A 27569-nucleotide genomic window follows, 5' to 3' on the forward strand; every position below is an offset into this window, starting at 1 on the left:
ATATCTTCCACTATCTTTTTATCTCCCCCCCCCATAAATCTTTCCTTTTTTTGAGAAAAAAAATGCTTTCAGTGATGCAGCATTGTCAGTATGAGGATATTTCCTGGAATTATGGACTTGGCCCTTTGCTTTTCCATGCTGACAAACCTGGACCATGTTAACAGTGGTTACTTGATGGACGTGGTTAGAGCCATGCTTGGCTACTGCAGACCTGGTGACAGAAAGACTGGTTACTGCCTGTGTGGAGTCACTGCGTAGGGCCTCCTTTTGTTTCTCTCCTCAAGGCATACATAGAAAATAATATTTGCTCAGCACCCTGTGGTCATAGCCCATAGCTGTTGATGACTGGCCTAGGGGACTCTGGCTGCCCCCGTCTCTGCCCAGGGATCTACATTTTGTTGGAAAGCTTTGTTCTACAGAAATAACGGTGTACAGATAAACTTTTGTTATATGGGGGACAAGAAGCTGCATTACATTCTTTGTGGCCTTCAGTTGATTACTTTTCAGTTTGTTTATTGAACACTTATTATTAAATACCTTCTATTTGCTCAGTATATTTTCTGGGTCCAGTCTTTTTTTTTTTTTTTTTTCTTTCTCAAGAGGTTTCCTGTAATTTCATCTCTTCATGTATGGGGTGAGAACCTTTATTCTTACCATTTGCTATCTTAGAATCTATATATCCCTCTGCCTCGTTCTGTGAATTTATCATGTTTGACCTTCACCACAAGCCCCATTTTCTTGCTGAGCAAATTAGTTGTCTACACAGAATTTCTCATTCATTCATGACAGGCTGAATGTGGAAAATTTTGCTCCTGAGATATTCTAGTGATTTTTCTAGCAGTAAGTCATTTTTATTGCTATTTTCACCTACAGGGTATTCTTTAGGTAAAAGAGCATTGCTATTCTAGAAGGTGATTTCACATTATCTTAGCCACATTATAATGTAGCCCATGTGGGAACTGTTTATAAGGAAGCATTGGTCAATTCTGCATGTCTGGGAATGGGTCCTTCCTTCCTTCCTTTTCTCTTTCCCTTCCTTCCTTCCTTCCTTCCTTCCTTCCTTCCTTCCTTCCTTCCTTCCTTCCTTCCTTCCTTCTCTCTCTCTCTCTCTTTCTTTCTTTCTTTCTTTCTTTCTTTCTTTCTTTCTTTCTTTCTTTCAATTTTATTTTAGAGAGAGAGAGAGAGAGCACAGCAGGGGAGAGAGGCAGAAGGAGAGAATCTTAAGCAGGCTCCATGCTGAGCATGGAGCCTGATGTGGGGCTTAATGTGGGACTCTATCCCACAACTGTAAGATCATGACCTGAGCTGAAATCAAGAGTCAGATGCTCAACTGACTGAGCCACCCGGGTGTCCCAAGGGTCTTTGTTGACTCTTGGGCCTCTTCCATCAAGTGTTCATATTACTATCGGAGTATATGTTTTAGAAATTGTGTCTGATTATATCAGTCTCTTATGTTAAGTCCTTCATGGGCTTCGCAGCTGCATGCTTTTGTGCCTTCCGGCATGCTCTTGTTCCCCCCTCCTGCCTGTGATCCCTTCTTTCCTGCCCACCATATTTATGTGCATGTGTCTAAGTTATTCTTAGCTCTGTGGGAGCTCTTCTCACACAGTGTTGCTTGATGCTCTATTTACACATCTGTGTCTTCCCTGCACTCTGGCTATTTGAGGTCAGGAACTGAGTCTTACTCATCTTTGTCTGAGTAAGTAACCAGTAGCATAGTATGGTCATAGTGGGCAGTCATTGAATGTTTGTAAAATGAAAGAATAAAGACATGACTGAATGCATACTAAAAACAGGAGTGTAGCGTATTTCAAAATATTTTATATAATTTGCTAAAAATAACTACTTTCTAATGAAAATGACCAAGATTTATTAATGAAGAATTCATTCTGATTTTGTAGTAACACTCCAAGGGAAAAAGGTATTAACTATGGTAGACGGCATCAATAAATGATGTTTCATTCTTTCATTACCAGCCAGTCTGTGTTCTAATAGTGAGATTTTTTTTTTAACCAGTTATTTGTAACACAGGATTGCTAGGGATTATAATCTTCAAGCAGGGAGTCCATGTAACATCAGTTTAGTTTAATATATGAGCAGAGACTGTCTCCAGGTTGACTTTGTCATCCTTCATTGCTGTTAATAAGTAAATTATCAAACTGACCAGGTGGTATAGACTCCTGAGGATGCTTTTTTGTATGTACCTTGAGAACTGATAACATTCGTTGGGTTTTCCTTTGCTCAGTGTGTCACCTCAGGTCAACAGCAGGTCTCATGGCTGTTGAACACCTAAGGTATGATGTTTCAAGACTGCTTTGGGTTAGAGTTTGTAGAGCAAACTAGAATGTAATCTCGGTGCTGCTTGCTTAGTCTGCCCTCTTGTTCATGGATTATGGAACTGGAAAAATGTGAATTTCTGCCCTTGTAATTGTGAATTCCTGCCATAGGACTGGGGTCAAGCAAGCTCCAGAATGCAGGTATGTGAGCATGTCCTGACCACCTGGAGGAACTGTGGAGGTATGCCTCCCACAGTGATTTGACTACTCAAAGAACTATTAGAAGCATTTCCCTGGGGCTATCTTGTAGTATTGAGTATACCACTCAAAGGCTACAAGTTCAAGGAAGCAAAATTCCTTCCTGGACACTGCACCTGCAAATGTGGAGGCACCCAGTGTTTCCACATCTGTTAATCCATTACACCTATTGCTGGCTCAAAGGTCATGTTGGTTGACTCTATAAAATGTTTTGAGGTCTACCTTGTCCTAAGAAATTTCCCATGGTTTTTTCCTTCCTCTTTAATTGCTGTTTGGTTTCTATCCTTTCTTTTACCTCCAAGCTTCTTAAGAGAGCAGTCTTGACTCTGTTATTATTCAGTCATTAGTTGATTATGGTCTGGTCTTTACTTTTGTGAGTCTGGTGGACCTGTCCTTGCTAATACAAAAGTTAGCAAAACCAGATGGTTGTGTTTGGTCTTCTTCCTACTTAATTTATCCTGTGGCCACTCTCTAATTCTGGATACTCACTTTCCTTCCCTAACTTGTAAGGATCCATCTCTTGCTTTTCTCTTCCTTGAGTCTCTGGCCATCCTTCTCAGTCTCCTTTGCAAGTACTTTCTCTTCCTTTATCCACCTGAAATGCTGCTGCTCTCTAGGGTTCTGGTTTGTGGTTGAACACACTCTTCATGGGTGAGGGCACCTGTTTCCAATTTTCAACAATTGTGTATGTGCTGGTGGCCTCAAATAATCATGTCTTGAGCACTGGAGGGCACCTGCAAACTTACACTGGGTTTGTGCTCCCTGTGGCTGCATCAGCAGAGGCGTCATTGTTTTGAGCTGCTGGAGCAGTCCCCTAAGTGTTTTTTTTTTTTTCTAGTTTATTTATTTATTTTGAGAAAGAGGGAGAGAGTGAGCAGGGGAGGGGCAGAGAGAGGGAGAGAGAGAGTCCCAAGTAGGTTCCATGCTCTCAGTGCAGAGCCTGATGCAGGGTTCGATCTCGAGAACTGTGAGATCATGATCTGAGCTGAAATCAAGAATCAGATGCTCAACCCACTGAGCCACCCAGCCCCTCCACTAAGTGTTTTCTACCATCAGTGTCTCCCCACCTCAGCTGGAGCTAGCAGAGGTGAAACAGTCATCCACATGGGGCTCTCCTCTTTCCCTCCACCACACTGTCTCTCAACAGCAAATCTAAATTAATAATCTAGAGTTTGATTATTTAAGATGCCAGATGGCATGCCATTTTAATTTAAACCAAATAACTCAAATATTTGCTTTGCTTTAAGCACATAAAGTACCAATCACTGCAGCATATTTGTGTTTATGTAATACAACTATACCATCAACACTATTTTATTGTTTTAGAAGTTAGGAAAATATAAGGAAGTTGCTTTTATTAAAAATTTTTTTTAACATTTATTTATTTTTGAGAGACAGAGATAGAGCATTAGCGGGGGAGGGGCAGAGAGAGAGAGAAGGAGACACAGAATCTGAAGCAGGCTGCAGGCTCCGAGCAAGCTGTCAGCACAGAGCCTGATGCGGGACTTGAACCCACAAACTGTGAGATCATGACCTGAGCTGAAGTCGGACACTCAACCGAATGAGCCACCCAGGCGCCCCAAGGAAGGTGCTTTTTAATGAATAAAAAGAGACTTTTAGTTCTTTTTGATTTTTCAAATAGTCTTGTGCCACTGTTAAACCTCTTACATACTTCTATTATAGCACTTTTTTTTTAATGTTTATTTTTGAGAGATAGAAAGACAGAGTGAGCAGGGAAGGGGCAGAGAGAGAGGGAGACAGAGAATCTGAAGCAGGCTTTAGGCTCTGAGCTGTTAGCACAGAGCCTGATGTGGGGCTCAAACCCACAGATATGAGATCATGACCTGAGCCAAAGTTGGACACTCCACTGACTGAGCCACCCAGGCGCCCCACGTTTCAAAGTTTAATGCAACTCTTTATTTTTTTTTAAATGGGTGTCTTAGTTTGGGCTGCTGTAACAAAAATACCATAGACTGCGTGGCTTAAACAACAAACATTCTCACAGTTCTGGAGGCTGGAAGATCCCAGATCAAGGCACCAGCACGTTTGGTGTCTGGTGGCCTTCTTCTGTGGCCGTGTTCTCCCTGGGTCCTCACATGGTAGAAGGGGTAAGGGAGCTCTCTGGGGTCTTTTTTGTAAGGATGCTTGTCCCATTTGTGAGGGCTCCATCCTTATGACCTAACCGCCTCCCAAAGACCCCACCTCCACATACCATCATATTGTGGATTAGGTTTTGATGTGTGAATTTTGAGGGGACACACACATTCAGTCTGTAGCAATGGGTAAAATAGAGACTAGAGTAGCGCCCACCTCATAGGATTTCTGTAAGGACTGAATGAGCAGTGCCTAGTACAGAGTTGGTGGTAAATATGTATTTGCATCTATTATTATTACTGTTATTGGTCACTCCCACTTGCTTTCAGACTCCTTAAGATCACAGAGAAGATACTTTTTATTATTTTATGTGTGACACCGAGTGATAGTCGTTAATGTATAATAAAGGCTCAGCAAATGTTTTTAAATTTTTTTTTTCAACGTTTATTTATTTTTGGGACAGAGAGAGACAGAGCATGAACGGGGGAGGGGCAGAGAGAGAGGGAGACACAGAATCGGAAACAGGCTCCAGGCTCTGAGCCATCAGCCCAGAGCCTGACGCGGGGCTCGAACTCCCGGACCGCGAGATCGTGACCTGGCTGAAGTCGGACGCTTAACCGACTGCGCCACCCAGGCGCCCCTAGGCTCAGCAAATGTTTTAATGAATGTTGAAATGTGCTTAAAAACAGTTTGTCCATGTTGTCTTAGGAAACCTATCTGTTGATAAAGGGGATCAATCCTGTACTTGTTAAGCTCAAGGTCTGTCTTTTCTATTTTATTGTCTATTACAGTGGTGTAAGGCCAATTGATTTTCAGCATTTGGACTGAAAAATATATTTTGTGACCAGTACAACAGAGGTATGCCTTACTGGCATGGATATATTTCTTAGATGTAAAAATTTATGTTTTCAAGTCAGTTACTTTTACTTTTTTTATTTTTTCAGTTTTAATACTGCTATTTACTTTTTTGTAAGCAACTTTGAGTTCTTTGTTTTCCAAACATTTATTTTTTTATTTATTTAAAGTGGGCTCCACACTGGGCAGGGCTTGTGCTCACACCCCTGAGATCAAGGCCTGAGCAGAGATCAAGGGTCAGATGCTTAACCAGCTGAGCCACGCAGGAGCCCCTCAGATGATATTTTAAATGCACCAGCACAGTTAACTATTTCAAAGAAACCTGGCGAATCTTTTGTAGACTGAAGACTCCTGTAGTAAAGTGAATATTAACATTTAAATGTATCAGTTTCAGGAATTCAGTTTTTTTGTTTTTGTTTTTAAATTTTATTATAGTGAAGAATGTGTGGTTTTCCTAAGTAGTACTTGGTAGGCTGTAGGCTTTGGAATGTAAGCGGTAAAACCATCCTCTTGCCTCACCCTTGCTGAGATGTTTGTTTATAAAATGTGGTAGGGTTGGAAAGTACCTTAAGTTCCTGTCTGATTTAGATTTCTTTGAAGTGTGTGTGTGTGTGTGTGTGTGTGTGTGTGTGTGTGTGTGTGTATTTAATTAGAAAACCAATTTGTGTCATCTTAAATATTTTATTATTGATAAATATTGACATTTGTATCATTCACTGTGATAGAAGGCACAAATATTAATTTGGGAACCTTAACAAAGTAAGCTTATGTTACATTAGTCAGTTAAAAGCTGTAACTTCCTTATTAACTCTTTTCAGATTTGGATCTGAGACCCAAATTTCGTTTACTCCATCAGCCTTATCCAGGCTACTGAATATAGTCTAGTATTACCTAATGTTTATCTTTTTGGGTGGGCAGATTTGCAAACGTATTCTTTTGGTTTTGTGAGTGAATGTATCTTAGTGAGTCCATTGCCTTTCTCCATATGATTGATTATAAAAGGTTACTGTTTAACCAAATGGATGTCTGTAATCCAAATTAACAGATGTAACACAATATATTTATCTAGGCTTACCTAGTGGTCAAGGATACAGAAATAGTGAACATAGAAACCTGTTTTCTTTTACTGTTCATAAAGAATTGCGTTTAGCCTTTTGATGATTAGAGCATACTTTTATTTTTGAATTTTTAAGTAATGTTTTAAGTTTATTAATTATTTAAGAGGGATATTGGAACATTAGAGACTGCTTTCTTTAAACAAGAAAAAGTTTAATTATCATAGAGCTATATATTAGATTCTTTATTCAAATTGTTATAAATAGATAGTTATACCTGAGATATAACTTGGCATGTGATAGCACTCACAGTATTCCTAAGATTTTATTTCTGGCATTATGGGGACATTATATTTATTACAGTTAGATGAACACAATTCAGACATTTATAGTGTCATGAAAAGTTTCATTTTTATAACTTTTGCTAACTAGAAAGAAACATCTCATTTGAAACATAGAAATTATACAGCTAACTTTTGATTTTCATGAAAATGGGAAATGATAATGGTAGTATAAATAAAGTAGAGGTTCCAGGTTTCCTTGATAGCATTACTCCCAATTAATTTAACAAATACTTAAGAGCTCCTGTGGTAGAGTGTAGACTGTATTTGATAAATATTCCTACCATTGAGGTCTTTGCCATGTAGTGGTGGAGGAGAGAGCTTTTTTAATGGATACTCTTGGCCCAGTAAAGAGAACTGCCTTCCTTCCCAGCCTGGGGAGGTATCTGTGCAGTGCTAGAGAGCCCTGAGGGTGGAGATGGGGAGGAGAAGGTGGGCCTGGGGGGGGGGGGGGCGGTTTGCAGGTGGGCTAAAGAATGCTTATGTGGAGAAGCGACACATGTATTTTATGATGCATTGCACAGATATGTCCTAATTCCCTGCAAAATGTTGGGTACCCTCAGCCCTGCCCCAGTGTTCCATGGGTTTAGAGGCATGTTGGGAAGGAAGACAGTGGAGGAGATAATGGAGCAGTGGGAGGATGCTGGTCTTCAGGCCTTTTCTGAGGATCTTTTAGAGAGTGTAGACCAGAGGTTGACAACTGATGATCAAAGTCGACCCGCAGGTGTGTTTTATTTAGTTTCATAATATTTAAAAACTTAAAATAGTCAACATTACATACAGAGAGATTTCACCTGAAAATGCATTCAGAAAATCAGCCACATTCAGTTAGCCTTTCCTGCAAGGTGACTAAATTAGCCAGAGCTGAGGAGCACCTGCCTTTTTTTTTTTTTTAATTTTTTTTTAACGTTTATTTATTTTTGAGACAGAGAGAGACAGAGCATGAGTGGGGAAGGGGCAGAGAGAGAGGGAGACACAGAATCTGAAACAGGCTCCAGGCTCTGAGCTGTCAGCACAGAGCCCAACACGGGGCTCGAACTCACGGACCGCGAGATCATGACCTAAGCCGAATTCGGCCGCTTAACCGACTGAGCCACCCGGGCGCCCCGCACCTGCCTTTATTTATGTCTCTTGTCAGACCCGTGTCGCTGTTTGGGTTTGCCACTCCTGCCATAGACCTTGGCTGACTTGAGTTTGTGGTATACCTTGAGGGTTTAATGATCCTCTGTTCTCTTGTCTCCTTCTGTTTCCCAGTCTAAAAATCAGCCCTGACAACAGTAGCCACCTATAAAAACAGAAAAAAAAAAAAACAAAAAAACGGAAGTGTGTTCACTATGACCCTGATATTTATAATTTTTTTTTCATTCTTTAAAATATGTTTACCATGTTCATAGAAAGCGCTTATATTTTCTGTCCTTTATCTTCTTGCCCTTTTATTTATTGCAGGGACAAGTAATATTTGTTTTCATCTCATGTCATTGCAGAGTAGCCAGGACACAAAATTATTTTAAGCAAAGTACCCCCACTTTAAATAAAGTTTTCCTAACTTTTCATACAGTCTACAGAAAACTTTTTCTGAAGTGTATTGAAATATAATTTTGAGAATCAGATGCATGTTTTTATTTTAAGCTATATTACTTTGTCTTCATGTACGTCCAATAGTACTAACAGAGTAAAAACCAGTTTTGTTTGTAAGGGTTTCCTAAGTTGTATAAGAATTATAAAATATTTTTCTTCTCTTTTCTCACAAAATTCTGCCAGCGAGTTGAAAATGGTGACTTCAACTGGATTGTTCCAGGAAAATTTTTAGCATTTAGTGGACCACATCCAAAAAGCAAAATTGAAAATGGTAGGTTTTTCTTTACTTTACCATCCAAACATTTATTTCAGTTCATCTTCTTTAATTTCTTCAGATAATCCTTTCTTTTGATAATATTCTCCAAAGAATATCTATTAGTCAAAAATTGAACAGTAGTAATTAGTGTGTTAAGTATTATAGTTTAGTAGGTGGTAAATAATCACTGTTTAAAAACTAGAAAATTTTTAGATTGCCATAAATAGGATGCTCACTTTGCCTGACCCAGTTATGAAAGAAGAATCTGAGAAGCAAACTGGTCAAACAAATCAGCAGATTGTTGCACTTTGTCCGTTGTTCTGAGATTTGTTGGTGGGGTGCTACGTCAAGGTATGCTCTGGGGAACATCATGTGGCACAGTAATGACGATGGTGGTGTCAACAGGTGGCATTTATTGAGTGCTTGCTGTGCACTAGTTACTAGCTAATCACAGCATTATCTCACTTAATGCACACTCAACCCTGTATGAGGTATAGGTACATTTATCTCCATTTTGCAGAGGAAGAAACAGAGGCTTATGAGTAGGGTTTTGTCCAGAGTAATGGGGGAACTAGTACTCCATCCCAGAGCTTGGCTTCTAAATGTTGCCACTATTTATTATTTAGTTATCTATTTATTGTTGATCTATTTATTTTTTTATTATTTATTACATCAAATAAATGTTGATCTATTTATTTAGTTCCATTATGATGACAAGAATACTTTTTTAGCTGACAGTCATTAAGTTACTCATTTGCAGTATAGGTATAGCCAGGGGCATATATACTCAGGACGCCAAAAAAAAAAGCAAAACAAAAAAATAAGCCTCTTGAATGACATATGATCAGCTACGTGAGTTTTCCCTTTAATGTTTATTTTCTACTTATTTTCATCTGTTACCTTCCTAGAAGACAAGTATTGATAGGCACCAAAGATTTAAGGATAATTTGTGGGAGGAGTACATAAAATTTAAAAATTTCACTTACGAACACAATAGCTCCTTATCTGCTCACAGCTCTGGAACATCAGTGTTTTTTTTTTTTTTTTTCCAATATATGAAGTTTATTGTCAAATTGGTTTCCATACAACACCCAGTGCTCATCCCAAAAGGTGCCCTCCTCAATACCCATCACCCACCCTCCCCGCCCTCCCACCCCCCATCAACCCTCAGTTTGTTCTCAGTGGAACATCCATGTCTTGAAGGAACATAATCCAAAAACCCCTGATTGAGATTTATTCTTTCTGCATTATCATCATCGTAAGTATTTTAAAAAATTTTTTTAATGTTTATTTATTTTTGAGAGAGGGAGACAGAATTTGAACAGGCTCCAGGCTCCGAGCTGTCAGCACAGAGCCCACGAGGGGCTCAAACTCACTAGCCCTGAAATCATGACCTGAGCCAAAGTTGGACACTTAGCCAACTGAGCCACTCAGGAATCCCACGTCATCCCAAGTATTAATTCTAAACTCTAGTTTCATTGTACGTTTTATTCACGCATTTAGATTTGCTAATTTGTTTGCACTCCCACACATGTGCTCCTCAGTTCACGCCCATGACACACCTTCCAGGGAACTCTCCTTGAATCATGCTTTCCCTGTGATGGGGAAGGCGGGTCTAGAGACTTAAGCTCTCAAATAGGAGGCCTCTGTACTGAAGCCAGAATTACATCTTCTCATTCATGAATTTGCTAATGAACTTTGCTCCAGACATTGACTAACTAACCCTCTGTCATGAGGGTTGTTAGGACTAACATGTTATGTGCCCAGGGAAACTGCTTTCTGGCGGTTGGTCTTTCAAGACAGGATTGATTACACTTACCTTTGGCCTCCTGTGCAAAACAATCTGACTCAGACCCAGAACATCTTGGTAGGTGCATGGTTTCAGTAGTGGCTTTGTCAGCGGGTGTTCATTTGACAAAGTTGAAAGAGTTTTGGTATTTAAGATTCACATGTTTTGTGACATTTTCTTTTTCTTTAAAAAAAATTTTTTTTAATGTTTGTTTATTTTTGAGAGAGAGAGAGAGACAGAGTGAAAGCAGGGGAGGGGCAGAGGGAGGGAGACAGGGGAGGGAGACAGAATCCGAAGCAGGCTCCAGGCATTGCACTGTCAGCACAGAACCTGATGTGGGGCTGAAACTCGTGAAAGAGATCATGACCTGAACCAAAGTCAGATGCTCAACAGACTGAGCCACCCAGGCGCCCCTTGTGACATTTTCTTAAAGAGAAGATGAGAGGTGTAATGGAAAGAATCATTTAAAATATTTTGAGAGGTAATACATATGAAAAAATAAAATGCAGATGAATTAATAAAAAAGCATAAAAATGACCTGTAATTCTACCCAAGTTTTCAAGGGTTAATAGTTGGTGGTGGGATAATAGGGGTTTTAATTTTCTTTCCATCTGCTTCTCTGTGTTTGCTTGCACACACTTCCCCCTCTTCCAGTGGAATACACACACACACTTATAAAAGTAAACCTTTCTTTCTTTATAAGTATAGCATCATGATTCCTGTCTCATATCAGCTTTTTTCACTTCACATATTACAGACTTCTTTCCATGGTAGTAAATGTAGATTTTCATTATACTTTTCCATGACTGCATGTTATTCAGCAATGTGCCATAATGCTGTTAATTAATTACTTTTTGAATGAAATCTGCATTATTTACAGTTTTTCTCTTTTTAAAACTGTCATGGTTGGCAAACACATTCATGCATTTTGTTTGTAGTTCTCATTTCTTCTCTAAATTCTTAAGTAGTAGAATCAGCAGATAAAAGGCTATGAATATTTTATGTGACAACTTTTTTAAATTGAATAACAGTTGACCTATAATATTGTATTAGTTTTAGGTGTGTAACATAGTGATTTGATATTTCTATACATTAGGACATGGTTATCACGTTAAGTCTGGTTACCATCTGTCATAATGCAAAGTTGTTACAATATTATTGCCTATATTTCCTACCTTAAGTCTGGTTACCATCTGTCATAATGCAAAGTTGTTACAATATTATTGATTATATTTCCTACACTGTCTATTACATCCCTGTGTCTTATTTATTTTATAAAGGAAAGACTGTACTTCCTTAATTGTCAAAAATCTTTAAAAATTCTTTTTGGTTGCATATTGTAATACTGGGAAATAATTGTAGCTACCATTTGCTTATATGCCAGGAATGGTGCTAAGCTTTTTGTGCACATATCTTCATAATAATCAGAACCACCCTCTGGGGGAGGTGGTAGTTATTTTATGGAAGAGAAGATAGAGGCTCAGAGGAGTTACCTGACTTGCCCAGGTTTACACAGCCAGAAAGTGGCAGTGCATGGATTCAAATACAGGTCTCTTTGATTCCAAATTCTATGTTCTTTTTCATCTTATTACAGAAGAAGTACATGTTCACTACAGAAAATTTAAGCAATGTAAAGGAAAGTCACTTGTAATTATATAATCTAGAAATAAGCCCTTTAAAATATTGCTCTATCTACATCTTTCCCCCCCACCCCCTGCATATATTGTACCCTCTTACATCGAGAAAAAAAGTTCTGAAAGGGCTGCTCACCTAGTATTTGTTGGTTTTTATGATGCCTAGAACATTCTCACTTAAGGCTGTCATTGGTAAATATTGATACTCTGCTGGACTCCCCATTTTAAGATCTGATATTCATTAGAAGCTTCATTGTAGTTTTTGTAAAAGGGCTTTAACTACTTTGTAAATGTTTTTTGAGCTTAAGAAAATAATTGTGTGATGGGATTAATAAACTTGATCCAATTACAGTGTAATCTGGGTGCTTTTTTTTCTTTTTAATTGAGAAACTCTGTGTTTCCTGAGGAGGCTGAAAGTCATTTAGGCGTTTGTTAGTAGAAAAGGTAGATTTTAAAAAAATGAACACTCAAATAGCCATTGTTAGGATGTAACAAAAGAAGCCCTAAAATCTTGGGATCTGGGCAGAATGCATTGTAAGAGTCTCAAGTGTGTGTTGTGTCCACAGAGAGCAAATACAATTTTTACAGTTGTCTTGGTTCACATTATTTTGATGGTGAGGGAGAGAAGGGCCCTTACCTTTGTTGTTGTTGTTGAGCTCTACCTTTTTTTGCTTAAATTTGAGATGCTGCGTGAATAATATAGTGGTAAAATTAAACGTATTTCGGATTTCCAGTTTTCCAAAAAATCCCCCAAACTCTCCGATGGCAATGCCCTTCTTATCTCTATTTAAAACAAAACAAAACAAAACAAAACAAAACAAAACAAAACAAAACAAAACAAAACAAAACAAAAAAGAAAGAAAGAAAAAGAACAGAGAGAAAGCTTCAGAGGGAATTGCAACAATTTGAAGCGGATTCAGCCTGATCCTTTCATGACAGAAGCAGGTATGCACAGTTGGGCCATGGAGCCTGACTGCCCCTTACTGGCTGTGTGAACTTCCCAGACCCCGTCAACTTCTCCGAGCTTCAGTTTCCTTGTATACCACATGGGGGGAGGGGAGGGGGCGAGGGGGAATAGGATGCACAATGCAGGCATGTAGTGAAGATTAGAGATATTATATGAAGTGTCTGGCACAGCGTTAGGCACATAATAGGTGCTTATTAGATAGCAGATATTCTGATTACATTTTTCTCATTAATTAGCCTAATAAACATATTTTATCGCGTCCTACATTTGCCTGCCCATTTTGAGGTTTTTACTCTTAATAATGCCTGTGTGGACTAGTCCTTTGCTGTTCTTCAGTTTCTCAGCTTTAAATGAGGGGCTGGGAAGAGATGAATTTTAAATCTCTCTGCTCTGAAATTCAGATTTCACTCTGCTCTTGGGCTCTGCCTGTGCTTTATTGATGCCAGGGCGCCATCTAGCGGCCAAATAGAGGACGGGGCTGATGAATGCTCCGTTCTGCACGTTGCTAAAATCAGTCCCAAATGCAGTGATAATACCCACAGTTGTTCAGAGGTTGTAGGATATTGTCATTGTCATTGGTTACAGCTGACTTGACAGAGTTTGAGGGATTTTAAAGAAACATGCTCACCAGCTCTAGGAAGTGCAGCCTCTAATGTTCATATAATATTCCTTTATTTGGAGACCTAACAGATAGAATCAGGTTGGATCTTACTTGAAATCGGCCCCAGCACAGGCCCTGGATTCTGACTGCCAGGGTTCAGATACTGCCTCTGTCTCTTACCAGCTGTGTGTGTGAGCCCGTTCACTTTTCTAGGCAGCAGTAATTGACTAATTGCAAGGTTTAATGAAATGACCTATCTGAAGCACTTAAGTTTAGTGCCTGGCACAGAGTAAGTGCTTAGTAAATGTTAGTTATGATTATTATCATTTTTAAAAGAATTTTTTTTGATGTTTTATTTATTTTTGAGACAGAGAGAGACAGAGCATGAACGGGGGAGGGGCAGAGAGAGAGGGAGACACAGAATCGGAAGCAGGCTCCAGGCTCTGAGCCATCAGCCCAGAGCCCGACGCGGGGCTCGAACTCTCGGACCGCGAGACCGTGACCTGAGCTGAAGTCGGACGCTTAACCGACTGAGCCACCCAGGCGCCCCATGATTATTATCATTATCATTATTATTTCTGTATCCTATTGCCATATTTGGATAACTGTCCAGTGTTTTAGGTTTTTTTTTTTTTTTTTTTATCCAAATGGACACATAGTTTCTCTTAATAGTTGGTTTAGGTATATTATCTATAATGCCATTTACTCCTGATGGAAATTAATAGGTGAAAAGAAATATTCTTCCAGTCTTGGCAGAGGAGGGGAGGGGATTGACGCTAAACCAGCCATAGCACATCAGGTAACAGGTGCCATCACGAAGGTACCAGGTATGCTAGGAACCCAGGGTCAGAAGTGCTCCTCAGCCTACCACACCAAGGGAAGGCTTCCCATAGGTTTGTGAGTCCTCTTCTTCCCGTTCTTCCATGGTAGGAAAGCTCTTGTTTCCTTCTACCGACCACAGTTCTTTTCTCCTTTAGGCTGTGAATCTGTTGCTGGAAAATAAGTTGAGCCTGGTAGGAAAACAGATTTGTTTTTTCCAAGTAGAAAAGCACCCATTCTCTCTAAATGTGTGTGTGTGTAAGTTACTGCTTCTACACCGAAGATGGAAAATAAGCCCTGTATTACCTGTTTGCTCGGAAGCAGCATGGCCTGTAAACATGACGTATCTGGGCTGTGGATTAGTTCGACCTGCCTTCCAGTTCTGCCTCCATCCACTGTGTGCCCTTGGCCAGGTAGACCAGTTAGGGCTTGGTTACAGGTAACAGAACCCATCTCTGGTAAATTAAACCAAAAAGGCATTGCGTGGGGTTACGCTGGGGATCTCACAGCCTCCAAGGGAAGGCTGGAGAGTGAGGCCTAGAAAATGAACAGGATCCAAAGGAGATCACGTCTCAGCAGGGTCCAGACAGGGAAATGGAAACCACACCATTTCAAACGGAGTGAGTTTCATTCAAGGGATTCGTTACAGAGAAGGCTAAACAGGAAAAGGACCACACTGAGGAAACCAGAATGTTATGGAGGAAATAGCTACTGCCTTTAAAAAGGGAGAAAGTGAGGTCACAGGCAGCCAGGGTCTTGGGAGGGCAGCCAGGCTGGTATCGGGAGCTGGGAAGAGAATGCTGCCCAGCTGGTGTTTGCAACTGGGGGCTGAGGAGCAGATACATAGGGGCTGGGCTGCAGCCTGGTGCTGGGAGCTCTGGCTGCTCCTGTGTTCTGCTGCCGAAGCCTTGCTGGCCCCCACAGGGAAGTCCCTTCTCCTTCCTCTGGCCTCCAGTCACTCTGGTTGTGCTTCATGCCTCCTGTTTTTTGAACTGACAGGAAGCTAGCTGCAAATGCCATCTGCAGACCCCGGCCCCAGCATGGGAGGGTTGGCTCGCAGCTGAGAGAATATAGGAAATGACCAGCACAGGCAGAGTCTGAGGCAACAGGAAATGTAGCCAAGGTCATAGGGCAGCCATTGCTGGTTCACTGTGCAGGCTGCTGCTGCCCATTTGTGTGGGGCTCACCACCCTGAATGAGTTCTGAGTAGATTGTCTCACCTGGTATGCTGTGAGTCCGTGAACCCTGAAGAAGTTCCAGATGCGTAATCAGGGTGCTGAGAAATGAGTCCCCTGTTAGTAGCTGGGGCTGGGGGCAAGGGCTACAGTGGCCAAAGCCACCAGGAGTCATCTCTGTTGATTGGCCAAGTCTAGGTCTGTAGCTCCTGGGAATACTCACATGATGCTGGACCCATTCGAAACAAAAGGGGGTTTAGAGGCTCACTACCTGTACCCCCACCCTTCAAAAGAGAAAATGTCTACAAAAAATTATTAAACTGTTTTCGTTTCTCAGTCTCTTAAATGGGATGAACTATTCTTACCTTAACAGGCTGTTTTGAGAATTTAAAGAAGTCATATTCGATGGTTACTTACACATGGTAGGTGCTTAATAATTATTAATCTCTTTTGTGGCACGGATTGCACTATGGATGGAAACTAATCCCCTGTCGAAAGGGGTTTAACTGTAATTGAAAAGTATTTGTCAAGTGGAAGAAACAGCACAAAGAATCTTTCCAGGCCTACTGAGCACATTCCAGGGCATCCAGAAGCTCCTTGTTTCAGTTTGGGAGACGTATGCTGCCAGGATTTGAATCCTATGGGTGGAGGTTTGACTTTTCATGAGCTATTTCCAATACTCAGAAAAGGTTTTTCCTCTCCTGTGGTGTGGTTTGTTTTTTTTTTTTTTCCAGTTATTCAGACTGCTGCTGCCTTAGGAATGTGCTTCGACCTCTTGGGAAATGCACTTTCTTCCTAGGCTCTGTTGAGATTCATGAACTTTATTGTGAAGGGCTTTTGTGCTTCTGGGTGTGTAAGGTGGAACGCCTGCCTTGTGCTTACAGCTCCGTTTTCTCTTCAGGCTATCCTCTGCACGCCCCTGAAGCCTACTTTCCTTATTTCAAAAAGCATAACGTGACTGCAGTCGTGAGGCTGAACAAAAAGATTTACGAGGCAAAGCGCTTCACAGACGCCGGCTTCGAGCACTATGACCTCTTCTTCATAGACGGCAGCACCCCCAGTGACAACATCGTGCGAAGGTTCCTGAACATCTGCGAGAACACGGATGGGGCGATTGCGGTTCACTGCAAAGGTGCGTGAGGCCTTGGTGGTCACTGTGGTTCTGCAAGGGGATGAGGCAAAAACAGCAAATCGTGCGAAACAAAACCAGTTAGAATCTTAGGGAAAAGAACACGAGTTTATTTTGTTTGAGAAAACTGGAACACAAACCCATTTAAATAATTCCTTCCTAAGGAAAGGTTTGCCTGGATGTGGATAATCGGTGGAGGCACTTTTTCTGGCCTTCCCTTACCAAGCCCTGCTCACTAACACCAGGCCCCACAATGAGGGAAATCACAGTAGCACGGTCTATGCACTGGCAGGAACAGCTTAGATAAGTACAGTTGTCAGGAGGCAAGAGTTGTTAGTTAGTTAGTTAGTTAGTTAGTTTATTTATTTATTTATTTATTTATTTATTTATTTATTTGTTAGCTTTTTTTTTCCTCTTTCTTCCAGAACTGCCTTTCTCCTTTCTACCGTCCTCCACCCATCTGACATTTCATGCTCCCATTTTATGACCCAGCCGTCTGGACCCCCACTTTGCCCTCTACTTCCCCCTTCTCTAGCTAGTCTTTTGCCTAATGGACCAGAGTGTCTTCCCTGCCCATTGCTAGTGGATGGCACCATCCTGGGGTAAGCCAGGTCTTACTTGCTGCAGATGTGTTCCTGCCTCTTTGAGTGAACTGAAAGACTTGATTATACAAATGAATCTCTGCTCTCTAGGGATGGGTACTTTGGGGCAGGAGTCCTTCAGATTACAGGAGCCCTGAGGTTTCCAGAGTCAGCAAATAAAAATACAGGATGCCCAGTTAAATTTGAATTTTTGATAAAAAATATTGAATCCTTTTTTTTTTAGTATGTTTCAAATATGTTACAGAACATACATTCTGCATCTTATCTGGTGCCCTTGTGTTGGCTACTCAGAAAACATGAAATAACATTTTCCCTAAGCCTGGTTGTTAGACTCTGAGGAGGATCGATTTCCATTTTATTTACTTATTAAAATTTTTTTTATAATGTTTGTTTATTTTTGAGAGAGAGAAAGAGAGAGAGAGAGATGGTGAGTAGGGGAGGGGCAGAGAGAGACAGAGACACAGAATCCCAAGCAGGCTCTAGGCTCTGAGCTGTCAGCACAGAGCCTGATGTGGGACTTGAACCCACGAACTGTGAGATCATGACCTGAGCCCAAGTCAGACGCTTAACCGACTGAGCCACCCAGGTGCCCCTCAAATTCCATTTTAGATTTTCCAGCATGGTGTGAGGTATTTTACTGAGGTCTTTGATTTGAGCGACCGGAGACCTCTCTGGCCACCCTAGGATGGAGTCTTGTTCCTTACATGCCGCATTTCCTAGTGCCACTGGGTGGCGCTGCTGTCACGATTTTAGTCTGATAACTGGTTTCTGTGTAGTTTTATGCTAATTGTCTAGTAGGTGTTGGGGATTGATTGTACTGTTCTTTTCAAGTACCTAGTGCTGCTCTAACTGACTTATTCAGACAAGCATGGCTCCGGTGCTGACAGAAATTGAAATACCATTTTGTAGGCCTTTGTTTCTATGTTTAAGATTCGAGTAGGTGGAGGTACTTGGCTGACATGTGAGCGGCGACGGGGAGCTGTGTTTCGCCGGGGACCCAGAGAGATGGAAATGAGCTGCACGTGGCCCCGGTTTGCATGAGGGTTCCCTGTGTCAGGCTTCATCCACGTCAACAGAGCCTCCACCCAGCCTCTAACCGTTTCTTAGGATGGGGGGCCCTGACAGGCAGGACGTCCTGTCTCTCGGATGGTGTGGGGGGCTCCGTTAGGAGGGTGTCGCGTTGGCTCCCTGCAGACTGCTTTCAGTTGTGATCAGGTCGCAGTGGTGGAGAGCTGGTTTGCCCTGGGTGTGGGCCGTGGGCCCTCCAACTTTGCCTGTCCAGCTCATGTTGGTAAAGATCGCCCAGGCACAAGAAGAAGCCTGCGTTTCTCGCATTTCAAGTATCAGTGGAACTCCAGAGCTGATGGCCTTGCAGCAGCTACCAACATTTAGGAGATACTCCTATGCCCTTTTTTAAAATGTATTTTTGTGTCATAAAAATCAGTATTTTTCCTCAGATTAATTTGGCCTTATTTCCTAGTCAGTTAATTTTATGATTACCAACTCATAGAGCTGATCTGTGTGTCATGCTTAGATTGACAAATTCATGGGAGAAGAAATGCAAAGCTGTCATTAAAACTCAGTATCTTTTTTTTTAATTGAAGTATAGTTGCTTCATTAAAACTCAGTATCTTTTTTTTAATTGAAGTATAGTTGCTTCATTAAAACTCAGTATCTTTTTTTTTTTTAATTGAAGTATAGTTGATTCACAGTGTTACATTAGTTTCAGGTGTACAGCCTAGTGATTGGACGAGTCTAAATGCTGTGCTCACCACAAGTGTAGCCACCATCTGTCGCCACACAGCACTGTTACGATACCATTGACTGTATTCCCTATGCTGTCCTTTCATCCCTGTGACTTATTCATTCCTTAACTAGAGGCCTGTGTCTCCCACTCCCCTTCACCCATTTTGGCTGTCCCTTACCTCCATCCACACTGGCAACTACCAGTTTGTTTTGTGTATTTATGGTTCTATTTCTACTTTTGTTGTTTGTTTTTGTTTTCTAGATTCCACATCTAAGTGAAATTGTGTGTTGTCTTTCTGTCTGACTTATTTCACTTAGCATAATACCCTCTAGGTCCCTCCATATTGTTGCAAATGGCAAAAAAGCTCATTCTTTTTTTATGGCTGAGTAATATTCCAGTGTGTGTGAGAGTGTGTGTGTGTGTGTGGGTGTGTGTGTGCACGCGTGCATGTGTGTGTATATCACATCTTGTTTATCCATTCACCTATCAATGGACACTTACGTTGCTTCCATATCTTGGCTATTGCAAATAATGCTGCAATAAATAGGGGTGCATATATCTTTTTGAATTAGTGTTTTCATTTTTTTGGGTATCAGCATCTCTCTTGATAGCATTTGTCACCTAACTGAAATTATAAAAATGAAACTTCTTGTGTTCAGCATTCTTATTACAGGTATTGTCTGTATTATATCCTAGATGTGTGAATGTTAACATTAAAAAAAATACAGTGTGTCTGTGTATTTTATACTGGAGAGGTTTTTATACTTTTATTTAAAATCAGAACTGTTAGCATCGAGCTGAGTTCTTGTATGGGAAGGTCACATTTACATGTGGTGACATCTTTTGGATAATGTTATTTCATTTGCTTCCACTTGTACACACATGTAGGATTCTTTTATAAAGATTACACCTTCAGTTTAATTACAGCTGTATAGCTTTTAATAGCATACTTATCTACTATAGGCCTGTTAATTATTTTGACATCTGCCCTAATTAAGTCAGTTTAATTTTCTGGGAATTGAAGCAGCACTGAGCATTTTAATTGAAGTACAAGGAGGAGGGAGAGAGGATCTTATCCTATGTCACATGAACTTTCATAGCTGCTGGAGAGAGAATGAATACGTCCTGCCTCAACATAAAGTGCTGTATATAGAATCAAACTAGAAATTAATTTGCTGGGAATGTGTGAAATCTTACCGATGATTGAGTATCTATAGTTTACCTTCTGGTTGTTAAAAGGGATGACTATGAATTTCTGAAAATTTCTAGCACAAACAATAATTTAAAAAATGGGAACACTGTGATGTTCTGATATGTGATTGTTGATATTCTATAGGATTTCAGAAAGTGCCCGCCACTGTAAGGGAATCAGCATTTAACTGGGTATAAATAGAATACTTTTCAACGTCTTGTCTTGCTGTGTCAGGGAGCCCTTTAATTATGAATGCTCTAAGAAATTTGTTAAAGTTTTTATAGAAACTTAGTGAAATGTAACTATTCTGTTGAATTGTGGTAAGAACTCCTAACTATTGAGTGCTAAGTACATTCTTTTTATAGACTTAAATTATAGACTCTTTTTAAAACGGGGAAGCAACTTTAGTTTCAGAGAAATTTGAAAATTTTCTGCATCACCTTTTTTGGTTGTGAGTGTGTGTGACTAGGAGCCTGACTGAGGAATGAGACCCTTGCACGGGGAGGGGAGCGGTCAGAGGTAGCATTGCCTCCAGAAAGGCCACCTCCTCTCCAGACGGACACCGGCATCAGTGACTCCAAGGAGGGGCTCTGGAAGGTCATTGCGCCCTGGGTCCTATGCAGGTTCCTACCGAGCTTCCCGCCAAGGTTCCTATCCCAGGCTGCCACACTGTGTTTCCCCATGACCACCTATAGTCTCATTGGATGTTGAGAGTTAACAACTCTGCAGAGGCAGCGAGTATCTGCTCTGGACAGAAACAGAAAGGCGAATTATTAACGCCAACATTAAAGGGAGAGCCCCACTGAGACCATAATTAAACTTTGCTCTTTTCTAAAGCATATTGACGTTTGGTCTGGGGCAAAAGGTACTTCAGATGAAAACAGGCTACACACACACACACACACACACAGACACACACACCCTTCATCTAACAGAACAGTGTAAATATAATATTTAAAAAGGAAGGCTTGAAGGGAAGGGAATGTCAAGCATCTATAATCATGAGCTTGATTATAATTTCATTTGCATTTTTAAGTAATCTCTATCCCCAAGGTGGGGCTCAAACTCACAACCGTGAGTTCAAGTGTTGCATGCTCCATCGACTGAGCCAGCCAGGCAACCCTTATTTGCAGTTTTGCTGTGTATTTTCAACCTGGCATTATTGCCCCCAAGGGGGAGAATTGTTTTTTGGGGGGGAACATTCTTTTTCTGCAGTCAATGCTCTACCACTGAGCTATACCCCTATCATTCTTTTTCTGTATGAAGCACAGATGTACACACAATACATAAAGAGATATGCAGTATACTGTGGCAGTAAAATTTCATCATGGGGGACAATCAGGAAAAAATGTCTTAAAGAGGCTCCTGGAGGAGACACTAATGAAAGAAACACTGATTTAGAGACAGCTTTTTCACACTTTCACATTTATGGAACTAGGATGGATCTGAACAATGGTAGCATGTTATAGTAATTGTTTCTTACTTAGTAGAACTTAAATAAGGGTGCATATTACACCATTAGACGACTTGATGGTGTCTTAGATCTGCTGAGACATAGCATATTTCAAAGTACTGGAGAGATTAGAGAAGATATTCTCTACTTTTTGACTAGGGAAAGCTGACAAAAGGACCCTTCCTTCTGGGGAAAAGATTCTTAAACATTTAAAATAAAAGCCGTCTGGAGTGCCTGGGTGGCTCAGTTGGTTAAGCCCTACTTCGGCTCTGGTCATGATCTTGCATTCATGAATTTGAGCCCCCATCAGGCTCTGTGCTGACAGCTCAGAGCCTGGAGCCTGCTTCGGATTCTGTGTCTCCCTCTCTCTCTGCTCCTCCCCCTGCTTACTTCTCTGCTTCCCAAAAATAAATAAATGTAAAAAAAATTAAAAACAAAGCCTTCAACTTTCCCATTTCCTTTTCTTTTTTTTTTTTTTAATTTTTTTTTCAACGTTTATTTATTTATTTTTGGGACAGAGAGAGACAGAGCATGAACGGGGGAGGGGCAGAGAGAGAGGGAGACACAGAATCGGAAACAGGCTCCAGGCTCTGAGCCATCAGCCCAGAGCCCGACGCGGGGCTCGAACTCCCGGACCGCGAGATCGTGACCTGGCTGAAGTCGGACGCTTAACCGACTGCGCCACCCAGGCGCCCCTCCTTTTCTTTTTTTAATGTTTATTTTGGGGAGAGTGCAAGTGGGAGAGGGGAAGGAAGGGGAGGGGGACAGAGGATCCAAAGCAGGCTCTGTGCTGACAGACTTTTCATAGATGAAATTGACCTTGTACCAGTTTTCCAGGCCAGAAATATCAGTCATCTTTGACTTTCCCTGTGACCTAGTCCAAATGTCTTTCTCATTCAGTTCTTCCTTTTTCCACCACCTTCCATCCACGTCCACGCTGCCCTATCTGTGCCCCCCCTCAACTCCCTTCAGCCTCCTGCCCCATCCCCCCAGCTGCTCTCTGGCCCTTCCAACATGGCCTGTGTGCTGCCACCAGATCCGTCTGCTTTTATCATGTCACTTTCTTGCCCCCCAAATACATGGCAGCTTTATTTTGCCCGTTCCATTAGTTAAAGGAAAAAATACAGATTTTTGCATGATAGCAGTTGATGTTGATTAGCTGTTGATATGACGAATTCTGTAATTCTTCTTAAACAAGTTGAATTTCATTCATCAAAGCATCATCTCCACATATCTGAGGAGTAATAACGCATATATGCAGGTGCTGTGACTTAATCAGTGCCCAGAGCACCATGGACCTGGCTTTGGGGTCTCCTAACAGTAGCTCGGCAGTCCTTCATGTCTTTGGAACCTCCTCACCTAAGCCTGGAACCCTCCTCTTGACTCAGGGATGCTCTTTATTCTGGCCTTTCTCATCCATCCAACCTCATTCTGCACTCGACACAAGCTTACAATTCTCCAAACCAGCCAGGCTTTCGTACACCGCACCCTTTGCTGAAAATATTCTATGACCTTCCTATTCTTTAGTGTCTGCTAAAGTCCTTGTCAGCAACGACACATTCTTTGAAGAAGCCAGTGGCTCACGTGGTCCCCTCTCCTTTCCTCTGAGAGTCCAGTTCCAGGTCAAACTTCATTTCTTTGGTATTGTTTCTCGCTTACTATTCTATGGCCACTCTGATACTCACCGTGGTAAAAAATTATATCCTATACTTGCTTATACCTGTATCTTGTGAGCCGAAAACCCTGTCCGGGCATCTTGAATAAACACTTGACTGGCTGAATTTAATGTTTAAAAACAAAGACAGAGCCACTTTATTTTTCTATAGGAAAAAATGCATATGATACAGATTTTAAGTTGTGGAAAAATAACTGCATACTGCCTTGCTCATGGGTGATACTTAAATAAAAATTTACAGTACTGAATCTAACTCTGAGAAACCAGATGTAGAAAGATTTAGAAAATGCTTGTAAGTAAGCATTATTGGTTCAGCCCTATATAGTTTGTGAGGGGCAAGCATTCTACTTGTCTTCGTATTTCTGTTTCCAGATCTATCACGGTGCCTCATACACATTTGGTCTCAGTCAGTACCTGTAAAACGAGTGACAGAATGTGAGCTGAGTGGAAAGAATTCTGGGATGAGAATCAGGGCCATGGTGGGGGTGTGTGTGGATTTTAGTCCTAAATTCCATACTCATTTGTTATACTAATATGAGTCAATTGGTTGATATCTTTGGGCCACATTTGTTCTGGTATATGAATAACCACTACTGTTTTTGAGAACCTGTCTCTAGCTTGATAAAGTTTTTGAATATTTTTGCAAAAGGAGGGAGTCAATGTGTATTTTTTAAAAAGATTGGCTAAAATGTAAATAAAGTCCTATCACCTTTATTTCTTTGGAGAGAGGAAAAAATACAGCAATGGTTAAAAACACTCTGAAGAAATCAGAGTTCACGATAATAACCAGTATTTCATGGAAATTCATTTCTACCTGTGTTACTTAATCTTATGTAACAGAGATTGGATTCAACATAAAGAAAATAAGCCAACACAAAAGTTGTTAGAAAATGCAGGAGCCTGGGGAAATGAAATTCGAGCACTCTTTTTGCTTCTTTGTTCTTTCTCAGTGGACTGTGTGCTCTCCCAAGGGCAGGGTCCATGTCTCTTTTATTTGTCACCGTGTCCCTAGCTCCTAGCAGAGTACCTGGAAATAGTAGATGCTCCATCAATACCTACTGGCTGAGGAAATCATGAAATCCTGGTCTCTGATGGAGTGAAATGGAGGTTAGGGTGATCATCTGATAGAGGTGGTAGTTGATGGGGCTTGATGACATCTATGGTGTCTTCCAACTTGTTTCTATGATTCCTTATTCTAAATTAAGTTATAAAAAAAACCTGGGTGCCTGGGTGGCTCAGTCAGTTAAGTGTCTGACTTTGGCTCACGTCATGATCTCACAGTTAGTGAGTTTGAGCCCCACGTCGGTCTTTGCGCTGGCAGCATGGAGCCCACTTCAGATACTCAGTCTTCCACTCTCTGCTTCTCCACCGCTTGCGCTCTCTCTCTCTCTCTCTCTCTCTCTCAAAAATTAAAAAAATAAATTTAAAAACCAACTTAACCATTTAAATAGGTTAAGAAATTGGGTGTGATAATATAATCAGTTACACTGGTAACTCAGGGTGTCACACAGACAAACTGTTAACTGTAGATTCACCTCAGCCTGGGTTGGGGCCAAGGATGGGGAGGGTGGAGACACCTGACAGATGATATTTTGCAAGTGCTTATCATCGAACCAGCATTGGCCTAACAATATTCACAATGACAGTCATTCCCAAAGGCCCTCGGGGGTTGAACTTGATAGTTTTTCAAGACCCCTGCTCTGATTTTTCTATTTTCTTATATATGCTTCCTTTAATTATATGATCTATTTTTAGAAGACTTCTTGAGTTAGAATCATCTTTTTTTTTTTTTTTTTATATGAAATTTATTGTCAAATTGGTTTCCATACAACACCCAGTGCTCATCCCAAAAGGTGCCCTCCTCAGTACCCATCACCCACCCTCTTCTCCCTCCCACCCCCCATCAACCCTTAGTTTGTTCTCAGTTCTCAACAGTCTCTTATGCTTTGGCTCTCTCCCACTCTAACCTCTTTTTTTTTTTTTTTTTTTGTTCCCCTCCCCCATGGGTTTCTCTTGAGTTTCTCAGGATCCACATAAGAGTGAAACCATATGGTATCTGTCTTTCTCTGTATGGCTTATTTCACTTAGCATCACACTCTCCAGTTCCATCCACGTTGCTACAAAAGGCCATATTTCATTTTTTCTCATTGCCACGTAGTACTCCATTGTGTATATAAACCACAATTTCTTTATCCATTCATCAGTTGATGGACATTTAGGCTCTTTCCATAATTTGGCTATTGTTGAGAGTGCTGCTATGAACATTGGGGTACAAGTGCCCCTATGCATCAGTACTCCTGTGTCCCTTGGATAAATTCCTAGCAGTGCTATTGCTGGGTCATAGGGTAGGTCTATTTTTAATTTTCTGAGGAACCTCCACACTGCTTTCCAGAGCGGCTGCACCAATTTGCATTCCCACCAACAGTGCAAGAGGGTTCCCGTTTCTCCACATCCTCTCCAGCATCTATAGTCTCCTGATTTGTTCATTTTGGCCACTCTGACTGGCGTGAGGTGATACCTGAGTGTGGTTTTGATTTGTATTTCCCTGATAAGGAGCGACGCTGAACATCTTTTCATGTGCCTGTTGGCCATCCGGATGTCTTCTTTAGAGAAGTGTCTATTCATGTTTTCTGCCCATTTCTTCACTGGGTTATTTGCTTTTCGGGTGTGGAGTTTGGTGAGCTCTTTATAGATTTTGGATACTAGCCCTTTGTCCGATATGTCATTTGCAAATATCTTTTCCCATTCCGTTGGTTGCCTTTTAGTTTTGTTGGTTGTTTCCTTTGCTGTGCAGAAGCTTTTTATCTTCATAAGGTCCCAGCAATTCACTTTTGCTTTTAATTCCCTTGCCTTTGGGGATGTGTCGAGTAAGAGATTGCTACGGCTGAGGTCAGAGAGGTCTTTTCCTGCTTTCTCCTCTAAGGTTTTGATGGTTTCCTGTCTCACATTCAGGTCCTTTATCCATTTTGAGTTTATTTTTGTGAATGGTGTGAGAAAGTGGTCTAGTTTCAACCTTCTGCATGTTGCTGTCCAGTTCTCCCAGCACCATTTGTTAAAGAGACTGTCTTTTTTCCATTGGATGTTCTTTCCTGCTTTGTCAAAGATGAGTTGGCCATACGTTTGTGGGTCTAGTTCTGGGGTTTCTATTCTATTCCATTGGTCTATGTGTCTGTTTTTCTGCCAATACCATGCTGTCTTGATGATGACAGCTTTGTAGTAGAGGCTAAAGTCTGGGATTGTGATGCCTCCTGCTTTGGTCTTCTTCTTCAAAATTACTTTGGCTATTCGGGGCCTTTTGTGGTTCCATATGAATTTTAGGATTGCTTGTTCTAGTTTCGAGAAGAATGCTGGTGCAATTTTGATTGGGATTGCATTGAATGTGTAGATAGCTTTGGGTAGTATTGACATTTTGATAATATTTATTCTTCCAATCCATGAGCAGGGAATGTCTTTCCATTTCTTTAAATCTTCTTCAATTACCTTCATAAGCTTTCTATAGTTTTCAGCATACAGATCCTTTACATCTTTGGTTAGATTTATTCCTAGGTATTTTATGCTTCTTGGTGCAATTGTGAATGGGATCAGTGTCTTTATTTGTCTTTCTGTTGCTTCATTGTTAGTGTATAAGAATGCAACTGATTTCTGTACATTGATTTTGTATCCTGCAACTTGGCTGAATTCATGTATCAGTTCTAGCAGACTTTTGGTGGAGTCTATCGGATTTTCCATGTATAATATCATGTCATCTGCAAAGAGCGAAAGCTTGACTTCATCTTTGCCAATTTTGACGCCTTTGATTTCCTTTTGTTGTCTGATTGCTGTTGCTAGAACTTCCAGCACTATGTTAAATAACAGCGGTGAGAGTGGGCATCCCTGTCGTGTTCCTGATCTCAGGGAAAAAGCTCTCAGTTTTTCCCCGTTGAGGATGATGTTAGCTGTGGGCTTTTCATAAATGGCTTTTATGATCTTTAAGTATGTTCCTTCTATCCCGACTTTCTCAAGAGTTTTTATTAAGAAAGGGTGCTGGATTTTGTCGAAGGCCTTTTCTGCATCGATTGACAGGATCATATGGT

The 27569-nt window shown here is 40.9% G+C and overlaps 1 protein-coding gene across 7 annotated transcripts in view; it reads left to right on the top strand.

The window, feature by feature from the left end:
• CDC14A (cell division cycle 14A) overlaps nucleotides 1-27569 on the top strand; it is a 196412-nt gene that overhangs the window by 92490 nt on the left and 76353 nt on the right. For all 7 annotated transcript variants that reach the window (XM_086717683.1, XM_086717686.1, XM_086717687.1 and 4 more), the window contains 2 exons: nucleotides 8641-8728; nucleotides 16600-16830. In XM_086717683.1, the coding sequence (XP_086573809.1) occupies nucleotides 8641-8728; nucleotides 16600-16830 (319 nt within the window). The remainder of the gene's footprint in view (nucleotides 1-8640; nucleotides 8729-16599; nucleotides 16831-27569) is intronic.

The sequence above is a fragment of the Puma concolor genome, chromosome C1 (genome assembly GCF_028749965.1).
Source record: "Puma concolor isolate L17-30 chromosome C1, mPumCon1.1.hap2, whole genome shotgun sequence".
Classification (NCBI taxonomy): Eukaryota; Metazoa; Chordata; class Mammalia; order Carnivora; family Felidae; genus Puma; species Puma concolor.